The following is a 19,585-nucleotide window of genomic DNA, read 5'->3' as shown; positions in this document are numbered from 1 at the left end:
GAACAAAGACTCGTGAGCAAAGACCAATAAGCTATCTATTCTGACTCGTCCCAGACCCGCTAACCAGAATGAAAAGTCCAAGTTGAAAGTGAGGAAAATATATTCCGTAAGCAGCCAGAAGCACAAGCAATCGCAACAGGTAGAAATCAAACGTATATATACAGCATAAAATTGTCCTTGGGATGCGTTACAAAATGGCATACTAAAAGATACAATGGACCAATAGCGTTTAAGATTTTCCCAAGTTGGAAATACGACGGGAAGGTGAAAATAGTGCTTTTGGTGCGAAAACAAACAAATTCACATTTTCAAAATAAAATTAAATAAATAAGTCGTTTACCAAGTGAGTTCTGGGGATCTAACATCCCCAACAATAACATGATATGATACCATTCTATACATAAAAATTAAGGATCTTCCAGACATTTCGTTAAATGAACAATTGTATATTTTGAGGAACTCATCACTGTTGAGTCCATGTTTTTCTGGAGAGCTTATGACATTCATTCTGTACGAAATTAGTAGTAACATCTGTCATGAAATCTTACTTATTTAGAACTAGGAAAACTACGACATAATAATATTATTGACGGAATGTGATTAGGACTAAGCATCATGAAATATGAGATGGGTTGTCTTTCGAATCTTACTAAAAACGTCAACTTGCTAACTATTTTAGATGACATTTGCCTAATGTATACCAACGAATGGAAAGCAAACTTCAATTCTTCTTGCCAATTTCTCTAATCATCCGGCATCAGTAGATACTACTCTACATTTAAAGATATCATTCTTGTCACATTAAATAAAAACAAATTATCTATGGTTCCAAGTTATGTGAACTAAAACTTATTATTTGGTTGTTGTTTAGGTAGATCACTAGCCCACATCCTCTTACTGTTAAGATGCTCAAAACATCCAAACAGCATTTTACACCAATATATGGTAAGCGTACACCAGTAGTTTTTGACATTAGCTGGATTCTTTAACTAAAGCCAAACAACATTAAATATGATTCATTTATTTGATTGTAGATCAGCTCCAGTTGGAAGTGCTTTATGCATTTATAGTTTAAATGAACTTAAAGCTTCATTCAATGGACCACTTGTTCGCACTAATGAGAAACAAAATGATTTAAAATCATCTCCTGTACCAAATTCATTTTCAAATATTGTAAGTATTGCTTTTTCAGGCTTCTCCATAAAGTGAAGACGTAAACAATGTACTTAAAAACTTACTTTTTAGTTGGCTTAAATGAAATAACATATCCTTAGGTATGACATATCCCACATGACTTATATTTATAAACTGGTTGTATGAGTTAAGCTTCAGCAAAATCTAAGTTTTCGAAATCGAAAGTACAGGAAAAAAGAAACATTTCTATTTTGATAATTCCAACATGCGTTCCATGTCATACAACGTGGAACAGAAGTACTTATATTTTACTGAAAGCACAAGTCCGATTACAATCTGTTGAGTATTGAGAACTTGTTTAAATAGTGTGACCCACTCAATATTTACTAAAACTCCTACATACTTTTATAAATATACTAATTTCAGAGGACCATAAGAAAATAACATATTGAAATGATCAATAAGTTCAAATTCTATGAATTCGGCGTTCATCTTGTTGTGCTAACGAGGTATGGCAACTTGGACCGATGAATAAAAGTGCCTGGTCCTACGTTATAGCTGACTGACTGACTGATTCATAAGGAACATTATATTCGAAGAAAACTTGATAACCTTTAGATAGCATTATACCATTTTAGTATTTTAGTTTAATAATCGAGATTTTTAATTCATATTGCTGTTTTGTGACTACATATTTTAATCAAATGATTAATCTGATAGGACAGAATGAATCATTTATGATTTAACATGTTTTTTATTTCATTTTATTTAAACGCATAAATATTGGTACAAGGAAGCACCAGATAAATATGCGCCGCACAGATCTCATTCGACTTGCGTGAGGGCTGTGATACTGGCCAGGTGCCCAAACCGAAGCAGGTGGTTTTCTTAGCGAGCCACACCCGGAGCCTTTGACCTAAGGGTCTGATCCACAAGGCAGTGGAGCATCGTAAGGAGATGCAGTCCCATGGTAGCCGGTGACCAACGATTGATTCATACGCCATTTGTTCCCTCAGGATACCGGAGCCCATGTGCACCATTGGTTTGGAATCAGGGTTTTCCAACTGCCCTAGGTGGATCCTCTATATCCACCAACCCGGTTAAAGCGCCGGACATTCGCTTTTCGTCCTCTCAATTTCGTAAACAACACCCCTGCCACGAGAAGGCAATGAGTAGGACTTCCCTGACAGAGGCTATATACGCGTGGCCATATGAGAGCATTTTTAAAAGGAGAGCAGACTCTTCCCACTCTCGGCCGTACCAGGGCATTTGCGGGCGATTTAACATGTAAATCCAATTAATAAGAATTAAACAGAAAAGAGAAACTAACTAGTGATCTAACATCCTAACTTGATCTACTTTGCCATTATGGTTAATTCTAGCTAATTTTTATTAAAGTTATTTAGATAATTATAATTTATATTCAGCTTTTGTCCTGTCTTCGGTTTGACTGAAATTGGTAAACACATTCCTTATACATAGTTAGTTATCTCAATGATCGTTATGTGTTACGTCATTTAAAAGTAGCAAAATTTATCTTTGAAATCACTAAGATTGCTGATGATACATTCAAAACGAAATATCCAGGTAATGAGTGTAATTCACACATTAAAGGAAGTTTCTTAGTTCAGTACCTTTCACCTTTTCTTAGTATTATTGAATGAAAACATCACTTATGGACTTTATATATTCAGTGATGGTTTGGAAGTAAATGAATATTCATTAACTAGTACAGATGAAATAACCTTGAAACAAAGTGTTATGCTTACCGCTATTCTGTCACTAATTCGATGTTCATGAGGTTGAATAAGCTGTAAGTGTATAAATCAATCAGAGTAACACTGAAACCAGTGTTTAAGACTCAAGCATTATATCAGTGAAATTCATTTTCTGGACCCTTTTTATTTGTTTGATAAGAAGCAAACTAGTCTACTTTTAGTTAGATTTCTAAAGTTATGTTAAACGTTAATTTTATGATACAATCACGGGAATGTTTTATTCCAATTTCAGTGCTCAAGATTCAATTCCAGAAACATGACTGAAGAAGAAGTAACAGTCGGACGACGGTTATCATTACGTTTCCCATATCGTTATTTGCCAGTCAAACCACTGCATGGTCATGCATTATTGTCACAAACTGGTGATAACTGGGTGCATTTGCAGGCTTATAATTTGCCTTCACTAACAAATTATTATCAGGGTGATGAACAGATCAAAACAAGTATCATATGGATTGGTACAACGAAACATTTGATTCAATTCGTAGTATATACATACAACGATGTAACATCCCCTACTGGAGAAAAGTACTTAACAGATAACCAGTACAAAGCGACACCAATCATATGCAAACTCAAAGAGATTTTACTCGGACGTCAAATTGAAGCAATAATCCTTCAGTTACCGCCAGATAGATTAGACTTGGACGCTAACAGGCAGTTAGAAATACATGGTGACACCATTTGGAATAAAATGAATCTTTCCAAACAAATTGGGGATGTAAGTGTGGAATCAGTTAGAACATCACAAGTAAATAGACTTTACAGGGAAGAGATAATTGGTAAAGTAAAAAAAGAAGAAATCCGTCGTATCGAAATATCAGTAAGAAGATTTTATGATTATTGTCTTTCATGCATTTTTTATACTTGTTGTGCGAGCTTCCGAATACCTATGTAGTGAAACTAGATCTCGTGTTACCTGAACTTCGATAGTTTGTTGACGAAAATTCTGTAGCACCTACTAATGTGGTAAAAAGGTTGATATTTTAATATGTAATGGGAATGAAATTGTCAGTTTGTGTTCTCTGTCATTAATTAATAGGAAAAATAATCAACTGAGAAATGAATCTTGTTTCTGCTAACACAAAGACGTCATAGGTATAAACATGGGTTGCAACCCATATTAGTAATCCCAAAGTTTGTACACAAAATCATTTCTGTGTCTCTATGAGTAGGATACGAAGAATAGAAGTGAATCCCTCTAAGTTTTATTTGGCTCCAACTGAGTATAATCTTTTTATATACTAAACATTTATTGATTATTAAAACTATGTGAATTGTGTGGATTTATTTAAATTCTGTTTGGCTAAACTTCTTTTTAACTGATGAGAACTAGAGTAATTAAACATAGGAAACTAGAAAGTTCTAGACATACATTTTGTCCTAATTTAAAACTCTGTAACAACACTCACCTTTGAATCAGTAATTTCTTGTTCTCATTCAGAGGTTGATATTTCTCATTTTCTGGGTGTGTTCTCAAAGACTTAGATTTCCAAATGTATTAGATTTGTGGTATTGTGTTACAATTATTCGTTGGGTGCCGGCTTAGTGTTCTGAAAGTTAGACGTTCACGCGCGAGATCGAATATCCTGGGTTCGAATTCCCGCTTGCAGGATCGTGAATGTACACTCTTGAGTCGTTCCATACTAGAAGAAACGGCTATCCAGACTTTTGGTGGTGTTTTAGCTAAAAGCAGTCTGTGTTTTGAAAGGTGAAAATAATATCTTCTCCACAAACCCATATACTAATAAAGGACATGTGTCTCTCATCCAAAGTGGTTAACTCTGTCTCTCATAACTATTCAATTTTCTCTTGTTTTTACCAGTTTTCTGAATGATGTTGATCCTAGATGAAGAGCGATCTGAAATTCATTTAACTCCTATAAACTAGTGTAGCGTAGAATATGATGTAATTTTACTTACTTACTTATTTACGCCTGTTACCCCTCGTTGAGAAGCATAGGCCGCCCACCAGCATTCTCCATCCAACTCTGTCCTGTGCAATCCTTTCCAGTTCTTTCCAGTTGCTATTCATCCTTTTCATATCTGCTTCTATTTCCCGGCGTAATGTGTTCTTTGGCCTTTCATTTTTCCGCTTCCCTTCCGGATTCCAAGTTAGCAATTGCCTCGTGATGCACATTGGTGATTTCCTTAATGTATGTCCAATCCACTTCCAACGTCTTTTCCTAATTTCCTCCTCAGCTGGAAGCTGGTTTGTCCTCTCCCATAAAACGCTGTTGCTGATAGTATCCGGCCAGTGAATGTTGAGTATTTTGCGTAGACAACTGTTTATAAATACTTTCATCTTTTTAATGATGGTTGTGATAGTTCTCCAAGTTTCGGCTCCATACAGTAGAACTGTATTGACGTTCGTATCGAAGATTCTCACTTTGATATTGGTTAACAGTTGTTTTGAGCTCCATGTGTTCTTCAATGTCACCCTTGCTTTAACAATCCTCGCCTTTACATCTACATCAGATCCTCCTTGTTCATCGATGATGCTTCTCAGGTACGTGGATGTTTCCACCTCTTCCAGAGTTTCGCCATCAAGTGTGATTGGGTTGGTGTTCTCCATGTTGTATTTGAGAATCTTGCTTTTTCTTTGTGTATGTTGAGGCCTATTGACGCAGAAGCTGCTGCTACATTTGTTGTCTTTGTCTGTAATTGTTCGTGTGTATGAGACAGGAGGTCTAGGCCATCTGCGAATTCCAAATCATCTAATTGATTCTGAGATGTCCATTGTATTCCGTGCTTTCCGTCAGATGTCGAAGTCTTCATAATCCAGTCAATCACCAGAAGAAAGAGGAAGAGGGAGAGTAGACAGCCTTGTCTGACTCTGGTCCTTACTGGAAATGCATTTGTCAGCTGTCCTCTATGCACGACTTTGCACTGTAGTCCATCGTATGAGTTTTGAATAATGTTGACAATCTTTTGAGGAACTCCATAGTGTCGAAGAAGTTTCCATAATGTTCTCCTGTCCACGCTGTCAAACGCCTTCTCATAGTCAATGAAGTTGACGTATAGTGATGAGTTCCACTCAACTGATTGTTCAACGATGATCCGTAGTGTCGCAATCTGGTCTGTGCACGGCCTATCCTTACGGAATCCAGCCTGTTGATCTCGAAGTTAATGAACCATAATTATTCAAGGGACTAAACAAACTGACTGAACAAACTTGACAGTCTTCAAACAAAGATACGATTAGTCACCAAAATGATTTTAAAATAATAAAACGTACTCATTTACAATAAATCTCTTTAGATTTAAATATTATCCTTTAGTTTTGTAATGATTTTAATCATAGAAGCTTATTAAACTGTAGTTAGGAGATTACATTGTTTATATTACAATTATGGTTTTTTTCTCTTGTATTTACAAAGTTTGGGAAATGGATACTTTAACAACAGTAACCATACTACTGTCGCCATTAAAATTTACTTTTACTAGGTATTGACAAAATTTAGACTGAAGTCATAAATCTATTTTATAGTATTCAAACCTTCTCATAAAACTCATCGTTTCTACAAACTGGGAACACATTAAAATAATATCGTGGTTTTCATATTTTCACTTTGATGATGCGATTACTGGCTTAACAAAAATAAGCTTCTTTTTATTTATTTCTATGTAAACAAATATATTAAGTAGCAAGTTTTTTTAATATAAATTATCTTAGAATATCTATGTGTAAGTACCAAAACTTCACTGTTTCTTATTTCACAGGTAAATTTCTGCATTTAAATTAGAATAATTAGAAGGAGGGGGTAGATCAATAAACAATATTAAATAGTTAATATTGATGATGTCTAACTTCGAACGATTCATGAAATGGAGCAACCGTCCACCATTGCCTTCAGTGAGTTCATATCTCCCAACAGACGTGGTTGAACTCACTGAAGACATTGTTGAATGGTTGCTCAACTTCGTGGATTTATTGAAGTTAGAAATTAACACCGTTGGATGCCGGCTCGGTGGTCTAGTGGTTAAGCACTCGCTCACAACACTGATAGGTCCTGGGTTCAAATCTCGCAAGGCGGGATCGTGGATTCTGAGGAGTCCCACAATAGGACGAAACGGCTGTCCAGTGCTTCCAGGTTTTCCATGGTGGTCTAGTTTTACTTGACTCATGGTTTCAACTATATTTTGCTTTTCATTATAAATACTTTAATTTACAATTATTAAAAACATAAAATATATCATTCATTTATTTAAGATAGAGAATGATTTATGTATTTTATTTATGCTAATTCTGTCAATTTAAGTTAAAATAAAAAAATTTTAAATTAATGTTGAAAATAATTGAGATTTTTATTATATGTAGCTCCCATTGTTTTAGTTACCTATATTCTTTGGTCATGTGGTACATTGTTGTAAAAACAGTAAAATTGGCATTACCATTAATGGTCTACTTTTATTTATTTTGTTTCTACATTTTACTGGTTTATAATTTTAAGTTAGTGATAGGAGACGAAAGTAGCAAGACGGTTGTTGTGTATACTTAAATTATTACAAAAAGCAGATGATAGAGATTTGGAAGTAGTCAACTAAAAACCCCTGAACCTTGAGCTTCCTGCTATTTAACACTCTTTAGAAGGGTATACCCATGGTTTTAAAAGGAAAGATGCTCTCTGATGAATTCGACCACGGGTCACACAGCTTCACAGTCTACCAAGTTAACACTGAGTTATGAGAGTCTCGGTTAGCCTTATGTAGAACTGGGCTGTTTACAATCTGTTGTTCAATCAATAGTGACCATTTTTATGTATATTTAGTCCTTTAAGTGATGATTGAATTCGATCTTTATCGAGTCACTTAGGCTAGCGAACGCACTGCAAGCTTTCACAGTGAATTAGTATGAAATTATTTAATACTTTTGATACTTCTTCATTAGTTATCTTAAAAGGTAGATTTTCTTCCTTGTGAATGAACCAAAGTTAATTTGAAAATTCGAATTCTACCAAGATCATTCTTTAATGTCAAATGCAATTCCTATAAAATCCATCACTTCGTTTATTTTTTTCACTAATTCAACAAAAAGAAATCTATTCTAGTGCATAAATGTGTGTCATTTCTGAAAATTACAGTTTCATCTTTCCACTATGTATTATATATTTAATATATAATAATCCCAAACTGTTTTCAACAAACCAGTTATTAACAAAAACTGGCTAATACATGAATAGTGTGTCTTACTTTTAATGAAAAAAGAATTATTACTCACAATAAACTTATAAAAACCTTTCCCACGGTATTATAAATTAGTTTTCACAATTAAAATGTGGATTTTAGTGAATTAATATTCATCTCTTGTTTTACTTCTATAAAAGATCGTCAAAAGTTGGATAAATTCATCCCAAGCCATGAATATATCATTTATGACCTTATAAAATTTATATGATATGAAGGTTATTCTTTTGTACTATTGACTACACTTACCAAGCTTATTTGAAGTGATGTGATTATAGTCCTTTGTATATTTGTATGTATCCCATAGAGGCACGTCAGCTATAGTATGAAAAAACATGACTCAGTTTAATCTTTATTTGGTCTGAATGACATACTCTTTCTGTTTTTATAAGCAAAGATGGATAGTGGCTAGCAGTGGAATCCAGAACGCGCGTTTTTTCCTATTTGGGGCTCGTCAGCTAGATTTACCTACATCTCAGAGTTGATGTTCACTCTGGGACTCAAACCCAGTACCACTGGCTTCAAACGCCATCGTGTTATCCATTCAGCTACTGAGTCCTCAGTTCTGGGTTCGAGTCCTAGAGTTAACATCAACTCTGAAGTGCAGGTACATCCAGCTGATGAGTCCCAAATAGGAAGAAACGCGCTTCCTGGATTCCATTGCTGGTCACTATCCATCTTTGCTTAAAATGCTTGTAAATTAAGGCTATATCGAGGCATTACGCACAGTATGCACATATGCCAATAAGAGACTGATCAATCGCAGTCCTAAGTATCAATGGGAAGATTCAAACAAACAATACTAAGTGGATTTCGTTCTGTTTTTGTTTGTTTAATCTTATTAACTTAATCTGAATTAAGAAAACAACTTGAAAACTGTATAATTAAAAAATACAAGGTATGGCAAAGCCTCTTGAGTCCATGCTCATCTCACCTGTATTCATCTGGTTTTTTGAAGATTTTACAGTTGATTCTAACTGTTTAGACAGGTAAACAAATGTTTTAAATAACGTTTACATCTGCTAGGTTAGTAATTGATGGGCAGGTTACCAATGCATGCTCATTTATACGTTCTAGGGTTATTCGACCATACACTAATGGATATTCCACTTGGCGGGTTTTAAAAGTATCAATTTCTCCAACTTTTGTTAGTTAAAGCCGTTTTGCTATGAATTTGTTTTTATGCAGCACTAGTTATTATTTGGGTAATACTGTCTACGTATACGCTAATTATTGACTATTCTTACGTACTTACTTACTTACTTACGTCTACTACTCCTCCAACCAGCTATATCCTGGGCTCCCCTTCGCAGTTGATACCAGTTGCTATTCATTTTTTTCATATCTACTTACAATTCCTGACGCATTGTGTTACTTGGTCTTTCTTTTTTACTTTTACCTTCGGGATTCGAAGTTGGCATTTACCTTATGATGCAGTTCGATGATTTCAATAATGTATGCCCTATACACCTCCAGCGTCTTTTCCTAATATCTCCCACAGCAGACTGTTGCTGATGGTATCCGACCAGCGGACATTGAGTATCTTACGTAGACAACTGTTTGTAAATACTTGTACCTTTTTAATTATGGCTGTAGTAGTTCTTCCAGTTTCATTCCCGTGCAGCACAACTTGGAGAACTTACCTTTTATCAATTAGAAAGTGAAAAAAACAAATGGATAAGTAATTTGCAGCGTTCTGTGTTTTTTAGACTTAAAACATATGTGATTACGTACATGTAATATAAAGCTTGCAGTTCATTGCAAAAAGTAATAAATTATAATACATTCATGATTAGGACTATGTAACACAGGTCCAAGTAATAAGTTTATAATTAATTAACAAGAATTTGTTATTTCAGTAATTATTGACAACAGTTAATGGATTAAACAAATCTTGACAATTAGGACAATATCAAAATACCATAAATCAATGATTTAATAAATACAGATTATATATATATATATATATATATATATATATATATGCTGATTCATCAGAGAATAACTGCTAAAAGTTTTACTACATAGATTGGTTTACCTATTCATAACATGGTAAACTTATAAACCTTTTCATAACCATATCGCTAAGTAATATTCCTATTATAAAACTTTCAGTGTTAAGCTAAATGAAAAGCAGGAAATAAATTTAAACGGATCAGTAGTTTCTAACGAAAGGATTCGTTTTGTAGCAAAAGGTTGGAAAGCTAAAATTCTCCACGTTTTTTCATTATTATTATTATAGATGAATCGTTGAATAATTTTATAAGCTTAAGAAGTAGAAAACATTAAAACATGTAGACAAATTAATAAAACCGCCTCTATCATTGTTGTACCTACTACTCAATGTTGACCAATACTTTTAAAGAAATTAAACTGACTACACTAAACATTGACAGCGTCTACATGATACCTAACCAGAACAAACTTTCATTCAGGCTGATAGTTCATAATCTTTAATAAAAATTTTATGTGAACGGTATAAAATGAACGAATACTCAGATAGGGACAACCAGTTTATTATTCCATACAAAATTATAAAATATCTTGGTAAAATATGAGAACCTTATATTAAATATTTCATTTTCAAATGTTCCCTAAATTTTCTTTTACATTCTGTCTGATTCTTCCAATTCACAATTCCTTTCTATTTTCTTCCCTCATTTCTTCAATTCGATTTTCTTAGTTTTCTACTGCCAGCCATTTGATTTCAGGTCGGTGTTACATACTACTTATGTCTGTCAACATAAGTAGCATTCCCCACAGGCACACTGTTGAAATCATCAATTTAGATTAAAATCTAATTCATAAATTTAATTAAGGATAATAAAACCTGAAATCGAAGATGACAGTAAATATACCAAGTATTACCCATCCATTTTATTTTATAACTATCCATCCCGAACAACTCACCTAAAATTGCAACGGTTTATCAAGTAACTCACTAAGAAAACGTATTTTAATAGAAAAAAAAGAACAGGCTGTTTATCTAGTCTCAATAATAATCTAAATATTATTGATAAGAAAACCAAACATTTCAATGAAAATTAACTGCTTGTTTATTTGTGATCAGATGAAAAATACCAAAACCCTGAAGAAATAGAATACATAGAAGAATTTTGTTAATGTCGCTGAAAGCTTGTTGCACTCTGAACTTCATTTTCGTTTTGGAGGCATAATGGAAACACAATCAAATATCACAGAAATTTGTAGTGCCGTGTTTCGTTAATCATTCACCTCGATAACCTTTATAATACTAATGTTTACGGTGCGTAAAATCAGAAGGCAAAGAGAAGCAGCAACTACAGTTTACTGTCAAATAACTCAGGCCAGAAAGCTACCAGCACCTGAGCGAATATCAGCGAGTGAGCGAGCAGCAAACGAACGAACAGCAAACAATTACATAGACGATTCATAGTCAAATTTAATAAGGGCACAGCAAAACAAAATAAAAGCCGATGATAGGATTTGCGTGCATACATATATGGGGAGGAGTATAAGTTATCGAATGATACTTAAGCAACCAACATTTTGGCTAGAGTGTCATGTGTTCTAGTGGTCATAACAGTACAAATAATATGCAAATTGTTATTATCCAAATGACGATGTCTGTTAAGGAAGTTAATAAAAAGGGCTTAACCAAAATTAACCACAATCGAAATTGATTATAGGAGGGTTGGTAGACAATTATTACAAATAATTTTAATTTTGAATATACTCCTACATAGGGGAATGACGTGTTCTTCACAGTAATGTTATCATTCAGTGAAGATAGTTTCCTTCATAAACTTCAACTACAAATCTTACAGATTGTCATTAGTCTTTTTATGAAGAAAAATAATAAAATTTAACCTGTTAAATTTGTTTTCCTTAAATCAAGAAAGCAAGTAGTAATCGTAACTGAATCATTAAATATAATACCATAGTAGTTACAAACTATCATAACTCTTATTGGTATCATTTTTTAAAATGAGAAATTACTTGACTCGTTTTTTTATATTATCATAATTTTCAATCAATTAGACACAAAATTTTTTTCTTTCTTTTAATTGATTGTTTTTTTTTGTTATATAAACATTAGAAAATGTAAATAAAAACATATAAAAAGGTAAACAAACTTTTTTTCGTCCGGTTTCCATTCTTTTTTCATTGTATTTCATCGAGTAATTCGAAAAGTTTTTTTTATTTATTTTGAATGGTAAAGAAAACACAACTTACAGTAATAAACAAGTGAGAGGAAAAAAATCTTAAAAAGTACCTTTTAATCTGACAATCTTAATTTTTTTTAGTTTGAGGTATTCTAGGGGGGGGGGGAAACAAAGCAGAAAATTGTTTTATGCAAATCAGAAAAAAACAATCTTCCTCATCAGCTCAAACACAACTGTTGTAATTCATTTTAAGTTATCTGTTCATCTTTAAATTTTTTTATGTACAGAGAGAGAGAGAAAACAAAACACTGTACCGTACTGTAGTTTAGTATACCCAGTCTACATTTGGTTAAAATTACTTTATTAATTAATCTTTAAAAAAATTATGATTATTTATGTACAATTAAAATTTATTACTGATTATAATAAACAAAATAATTAGAAATTATAACCATCTTTTATTTTTATAAAAGTGACTAATTTTTTTTCTATCTAAACAAAAAATAGGAAAACTGAAAAAGTTTTTAAAAAATAGATTTCTATTTTGATCTCATGTTACATTTGAATATTTGAGAGTTAAATGTCTATCAAACTTTTGATTTTAATACATTAATTGAGTCAAATAAATGAAAATAAGAATTATTAATTGTCTTATTTAATAAATTAAGCGCTCACGTGCGAGACTGATAGGTCCTGGGTTTGAATCTTGCGAGGCGGGAAGTCCCACAATAGGACGAAACAGCCATTCAGTGCTTCCAGGTTTTTCATGGTAGTCTAGCTTCAATTGACTCATGATTTCAACGATATAAAATTGAACAAACATTGTTACTATATCTAAACATATAGAATTAACTGTAAATTCAATTTTTTTTTAAAAAGAATCTTTGATAAAAGTTACATATTGGCACAACTTAGTGCTTTGTTTAAGTATTCCATAAAATAAAAAAATATTGATTTTCAATTTCTTTTATTATGAATTGACTGGTTTATTAAAATGGTATTTTATATTATTGATTGTTGGATACTGTTATTTCATACGTAATATTTGTTAAATATTCAACTAAATAAGAACTATTATCAATGCCAAAAACTGAAATTAACTTACTTGATAACTGAGCTAACATTATAAATAATGTATTCAAATGATATGGTAAGCTTTATAACAAATATAATGATTGATTTAAATGACTTCATATCATTTTCTTTGTGTATTAACTTCACAGTTTTGACTATCTTCACAGTTTGTTAAATTGTATGTAGCACTTTAATTATTTGACAAGAGGTTAAGAATCTAAAGCCTTAATCTTTGACTGCTCAAATTGATAATTATCAAAATATAAAGTAGATTATTATGAAAGACAAGAGATAATTTTTCGAGCCAATTAAGTAGGTTGTAATGATATATGATTACCTATGACTCGATATTCTGTTAGAACAGGGGTGAGTACTGATGATAAGTGTTAAAGTAGGATAAACCCGAATTCTAGTACTCCTACTTTTCAGTAATTCTTCAAATGATATCAATTTATGATGAAATTACTTCCAACTTTTTATGTTATACTTTAGTCAAAATTTTTTGTCTTCGAGTTCAAACGATTTGCTAAATCCTTTTTATTGAGTGCTCGATATTAGTTAACTTATAAGGAAAAATGCATAAGAATTTAGCACAAGTACTTTATACACCAATTTCAGTCGATATACTTTGTTGAGTTTTACAATTTTCAGTGATTATTTAGTAAGCTCCGAAATCTACAGTTTTAGTTTCTAAGTACCTGAGAATGGATATAAAGTATTTAAAAGTAATGAGCTTCATAAATATTAAAGGATTTAAGAGTTTCCCCCCCCCATTATGCTGAGTTCAAAATTTGATCTTTGAACGAGTTATTATCCTTTGACAAGCTAGTTCTGCTTGAATTTTATCAGCCATTTTAAAATCCACTAAAATACCCTATGAATTTATATATTTCTTGATGATCCTTCAAAGAATGACTCTGTCTTATGCCTAATGAACTTAATGAATAAATTTAAGCAATAACGGTTGAAATAGTCTATGCTAAAGTGACAGTTTAAATATAAATTAAATATGTAATATCAGTCTTTGTAAGGTTTTAGTTTTATTATAAATGAGCAAAATATTATGCCAATGTAATTAAAAGTGTGTGAACGTTTTCTCGTTTTTCTTCATTTAGGCTTCCTATTTACATATCATGACAAATAAACAATTATTTCGTCTACCACTGACACGTTGCTCTGAATATCAAACATTTGATGACTGTCTCAACTCAAAAGATCCTCACTGTGGTTGGAATTGGTCCGAAGGTAGATGTTCAAGTGGTTATTTGTTTGAGTCTACTGTACAAATTAACCGTTTAAATACATTTTCACCATCGATTGATCATAGACAACGAAGTAATCACCAATGTCCAACAAAAAGTTTTACATTTGACAAAGATAAAGAGAATTCATGGACAAAGTGGTATGATTGCAATTGGATTACTTCACATCAAATAGGTGATCCGGTTCCGATAGCAATTCACGATCAACAAAGTGATGATGTCAATGAAAATGTTGGTGACAAAATCTCAACAAAATTATTAGGCAGTTGTTTATGCCGTTTATGCATCAGTCAAGTTCATTGTGTTCTTGGAATCCAGCAGGTTAAAAACTGTACTCGTAAGTTTTGAATGCTTAAATTTTGAGATTTTACAAGTGAATATGCTTGCTTTTGTATTCATTCACGTAAATAAAGTTTTGGACGGTGATCGACATCAGACCACAGTTCTTAGTCTTTATAAAAGTGTGATAAGCTGTTTTACTCAAGCTTTAATATTGAGCAATGTAGAAATGAAGCCATTAATTATTGAACTAACTGAATGTCCAAACGGTTTTATTTATAATAAAGTAAGTATTAGATTAAAATTGGTTTGCTAATTAATCTCTGATGTTTACTGCTTCTCCGTTAAAGTTGATGATTTACAGTCATATTCTCACCTATTTTAAACAATGGCTATATATGTCCCAGTTTATAGACTATATCATTTAAAAACATACTTTAAGTTATGGAGAAATTTAAATCATATTTAACAGCAATATTAAAATCATTATCTTAACTCTTATATTTCCACAGTGCTTCCCAAACACTCGAATTCCCATTCACTTCTTAAACTTATGACGAAGAATAAACAATAATAAATAAATAAATCATATTCTGGAAATAATTAAAAATGCGAGCCTATTTACAGGCATGATCAGGTAGATATAGAAAGATATGTTACATGTAAAGGACAAATACCTGAGATTAAATCACTTGAAAAGATATGAACATTTGTCACAAGGGCTATGATAATCTGAGGCAGGATTCAGGAACCAGTAATTCTTGACAGAAGTACTAAGATATCCTGCAGAAGTATGGATTGCGTATCAAGAGATAATTTTAGTACTGTTCCAGAGTAATTATAATCATGTACAACAAGAGAAAGAGACGAGGATAGAGAGCTCTGAAAAACAACTCCAAAAGTAATTGTGATGGGTCTCCTGTCATATGTGTGCTAGGTTGTTCTATAGCCTACTGATTTGGATAGATACTATTTAAATTAGTTAAATTGACCAGGATATTATTAGCGCAAAACATCTACAAGAAGGTAAATTTAGTAATTATGGTCAGTACTAAAAATAAACGGACATTTATTGGTCCTATAATTTCACTAGTCACAGATGTAAACATTTTTAATGCAGTTTCAGAGAAGACGTAATCTTAGATGTAGCGAACAAATGATGGTAGCGAATTTATTTCATGGTTACACTGCAGCAAACTATTACAGATTTCAAAAAAACTTACAAAGTGATTCATACAGAAACAAGATTCAAAGTGTGGGAATTTTATTTTAGTTGAGAATGAATTAATTTGTCTGGAAATTATTGTTTACGTGTCATGTTTAGTTAAACAACTGTAAATAGTTGTCTTTTTCTGTCATAGAGAACGACGTAAGCAGACTAAAGTCATCAAATCTAATAGTAATCTGTTGCTTTTACGAGCAAGGATTGTTTATGAAGAAGATATTAAGTCTGTTATTCTTTGAAGCAAAATCCATTACTTCCAATTCAGAAACATTACATACATTCACATATTTTTAACCTATACTCAACACTAAATTAACTGTGAGAGTTTTCATTTACCTGAAGGTTTCGATCAAAATTGGCTACCTTGGTCTATTTGGAGTGACTGTGATCCAACTACTAATATTCAAATACGGAAAAGGCAATGTCGATCCAATGCAGTTTGTTCTGGAAGTAGTATCGAACGACGATCTTGTTTGGACGATGACAGCTGGTTTAAAAAATCCAATGTCATACCAAAATCAGGTAATCAAATAACATTTTCATTTAATTACTTACACATATAATATAAACATCCAATTAGATAGTTTTATGTTGTTTTACTGGAATCATAAACCTGTCTACACTGAACCACCATTGAAAAACATAAGACCCGTGGACGGTCGTTACTTTCTAGAACGGGACGCCTCATGGGTGCGCATTCGCGGTCCCACAACCAGGAATCAAACCCAGGACTCTTGACCTCAACCGTAAACCCTGAACATCTAGACCGTTGAGCCGGTATCCAACGTTGTTAATGTCTAACCTCAGTCAATCCGTGACATTAAGTGATCATCTTCTATTGTCTTCGATGGGTAACTGCTTCACACCCGACATGGAAAGTTATATACTGATTTTATTTCCAAAGTATCTTTCAGTGACAAAATGGGGAGTATCGTTATTATCACCACTAAAGGTTCACAGACTTTTGATTTACATGGAATCGTTGTAATTTTTAAGTACTTATAATTTAAATCGAAGCAAAATGGCAGACTATGGACTCAATGCATGAATATATATTACCAAAATGAATTTAATGGGTACAATTTTCCTAGGATTTCTATTCCATCACCATTATTCTGAATGAGATCATCAGTACAAACGTCAGGTACAAGTGAGTGTTAAAACGATCCGTTTTCCTTTTTACATGAATGGGACGTTAATTTACCCTAGACGAATATCTACACTAGATCCCCTCTCAGTATCTACTCTACAGGACTTCAACGCAACTCAAATCAAGAACACGTGATTAGCCTGACTAGAACGTCAATATATTTCCACACCAAAACTGACACAATCCAAAAACAAATGGACAATTAATAAATAATAATAAGGACAGGAGAATATATAATACACATAACACCTGTCACACTATCTACAAGTCTGACTAAGCAAAACAACCAATCATTATCATTCTCGCCTACACGTCAGTGAGGTATTTGAATTTTTCCACATATGACTTACAGCTTGGCTTGTTGACCTCGATCTTGATTGATTACTGCTGACCTTTAACCTGTTATTATATATATATATATATATATATAGGCATGATGAAAAACGAATTGAAAAGAAATTTCTTCGTTCAAGTTGTTCCTTTCTCTCGGTATATATGTATGCAGTTATCAGTTTTCTTTTCTGTGAAACTTTTTAAATACCCTAGGCTGAGAATTCTATATCGTACCAAAAATATAGTATTGAATAAAGCCATTATTAGTAACAATAATAATAATAGCAATAACCGAATTGCACATTTTTAGATATAATGTCTGAAACAAATGCTAGTCTATAACAAAACCCGTCCATTGCTCTCAATTAATGAAAAGAAATACATTCAGATCTATGTTCATTCAGGGAATGAACTAAATTTAAAGATGAAGTATGAATGAAGTTATTCCAAAAAAGTATTAATTTAAATATCCTTCTTAAAGTATATTACAAAATGAACCACAAATTTTTCTAACATCATTATTTTAGTCGTCTAAACGACTGGAATATAATAAAATCCCCGTTAATGTTTGTTGACTGTTCATTATTGAATCTCTTAAAAGTTTTTATTCATTAATCATTTTGTTTTTTTCTTTGTATAACCTAGCCAGCTACTATAAATCAAGAATTAATTACACTACTCAAGCTGAAGGTTACACTCTAACACATTTGATACTTGTTGTAATATGTGGATTATTAACTGGAAGTTTAATAACAGTTATATTGTTTTGGTCATGTAGATGTCATCGTTGGTCATATGATGAGGATGATATTGCCAAGTTAACAAATAAAAATCATATAAAAACTATTTCCACTCATTGTAAAAGTCGTCTACCCTATGAAAGTCAACAAACTTGCTTAACAACTACTAGTGAACCGTTAAGTAAACATTCATGGAGTTTAATTGATGAAAAAGAACCTATTTGGTGTAATAAATCAGATATTATAGCACAAGCATCAACAGATACACGATATGAATATCTACCACCTACTCACATCACACCAGCTAATACCAGATTTAACAGATCAGTTAGTCGAAAGCCAACAAAAATACGTCATTTAAGCACCCCATATCATGATATATCGACAAGTGTATACTTACTATCCAATACACCATCACCAACATCAGTAACAAGTAACCCGTCAACAACTTCAACATTACTGAAAGACAAGTTTACATTTGATTCATTTGCTGAACAAAATTCAAATGTTTTAGGTGATTGTAAAACTAATCTAATTAATATTACACCAGATAACAGAAATGACAATAACAACGAAAATCTAGGGAATTTATACTTAACTGGTTATTTCTATGCACCAATAGAACCATTACATAACCAAACGATAACACCAACAAAAACTTCTTTACCTACAACAAGAATCAATGTTGAATTACCTGAACATCATGACTATCAAACTAGACAAACTCCTACAATATCTTCACACTATAATCAAATAAATACTGGTTTTATTATTCCAAAATCCATTCTTGTACAACCTGCATTATCATCATTTAGAGAAAATGAACATTTAAACAATAGTATCATTAATAATACTATGATAACAACAAAATGTATTGATGGTGAAACTTTTACAATTACTGAAAATCCAACACAACTTTCATAATCTTGTTCTATAGGTTATAAACATTTTCTTTTTAAATGGTTAAACAAAAGAATTCAACTTGAATGTTTTTATGTAATTGAACAATTTTTCAAAAAGTGTCAACATTCAACATTTTTGTGTAAAACCAAATTTTGTTTTTTCTTTCATATCCTTTTTCATATAAACGTTGTTTAAAATAAATTTTTAAAAAATGAAGCGAAATTTTCAAAAGTATATTTCACCACATTTTGTGTATAATCTTGTTTATCAGCTTAATATATTTAAAATGATGTTTATCTTAATTATTATCGTTATAAATATTACCATTATCAGTAGTAATAGTAGTAGTATCTGTTAGTAAACCTATATGTTTATA

The 19,585-nt window shown here is 32.2% G+C and overlaps 1 protein-coding gene across 1 annotated transcript in view; it reads left to right on the top strand.

Moving 5' to 3' along the window:
- The window catches only part of Smp_159050 (putative plexin), a gene marked incomplete at its 3' end in the record, with an annotated part of 56,636 nt that extends 37,406 nt beyond the window's left edge, over positions 1–19,230 (top strand). The window contains exons 7-11 of the mRNA XM_018794256.1: positions 1,035–1,173; positions 3,145–3,633; positions 14,433–14,916; positions 16,426–16,605; positions 18,212–19,230. Coding sequence (XP_018648687.1) covers positions 1,035–1,173; positions 3,145–3,633; positions 14,433–14,916; positions 16,426–16,605; positions 18,212–19,230 — 2,311 coding nt within the window. The remainder of the gene's footprint in view (positions 1–1,034; positions 1,174–3,144; positions 3,634–14,432; positions 14,917–16,425; positions 16,606–18,211) is intronic.
- Positions 19,231–19,585: the final 355 nt, after the last annotated feature.

Source organism: Schistosoma mansoni, chromosome 1 (assembly GCF_000237925.1).
Source record: "Schistosoma mansoni strain Puerto Rico chromosome 1, complete genome".
Classification (NCBI taxonomy): domain Eukaryota; kingdom Metazoa; phylum Platyhelminthes; class Trematoda; order Strigeidida; family Schistosomatidae; genus Schistosoma; species Schistosoma mansoni.
The sequence above is the reverse complement of the archived record's forward strand: the minus strand, read 5'-3'. Positions and strand labels throughout refer to the sequence as shown.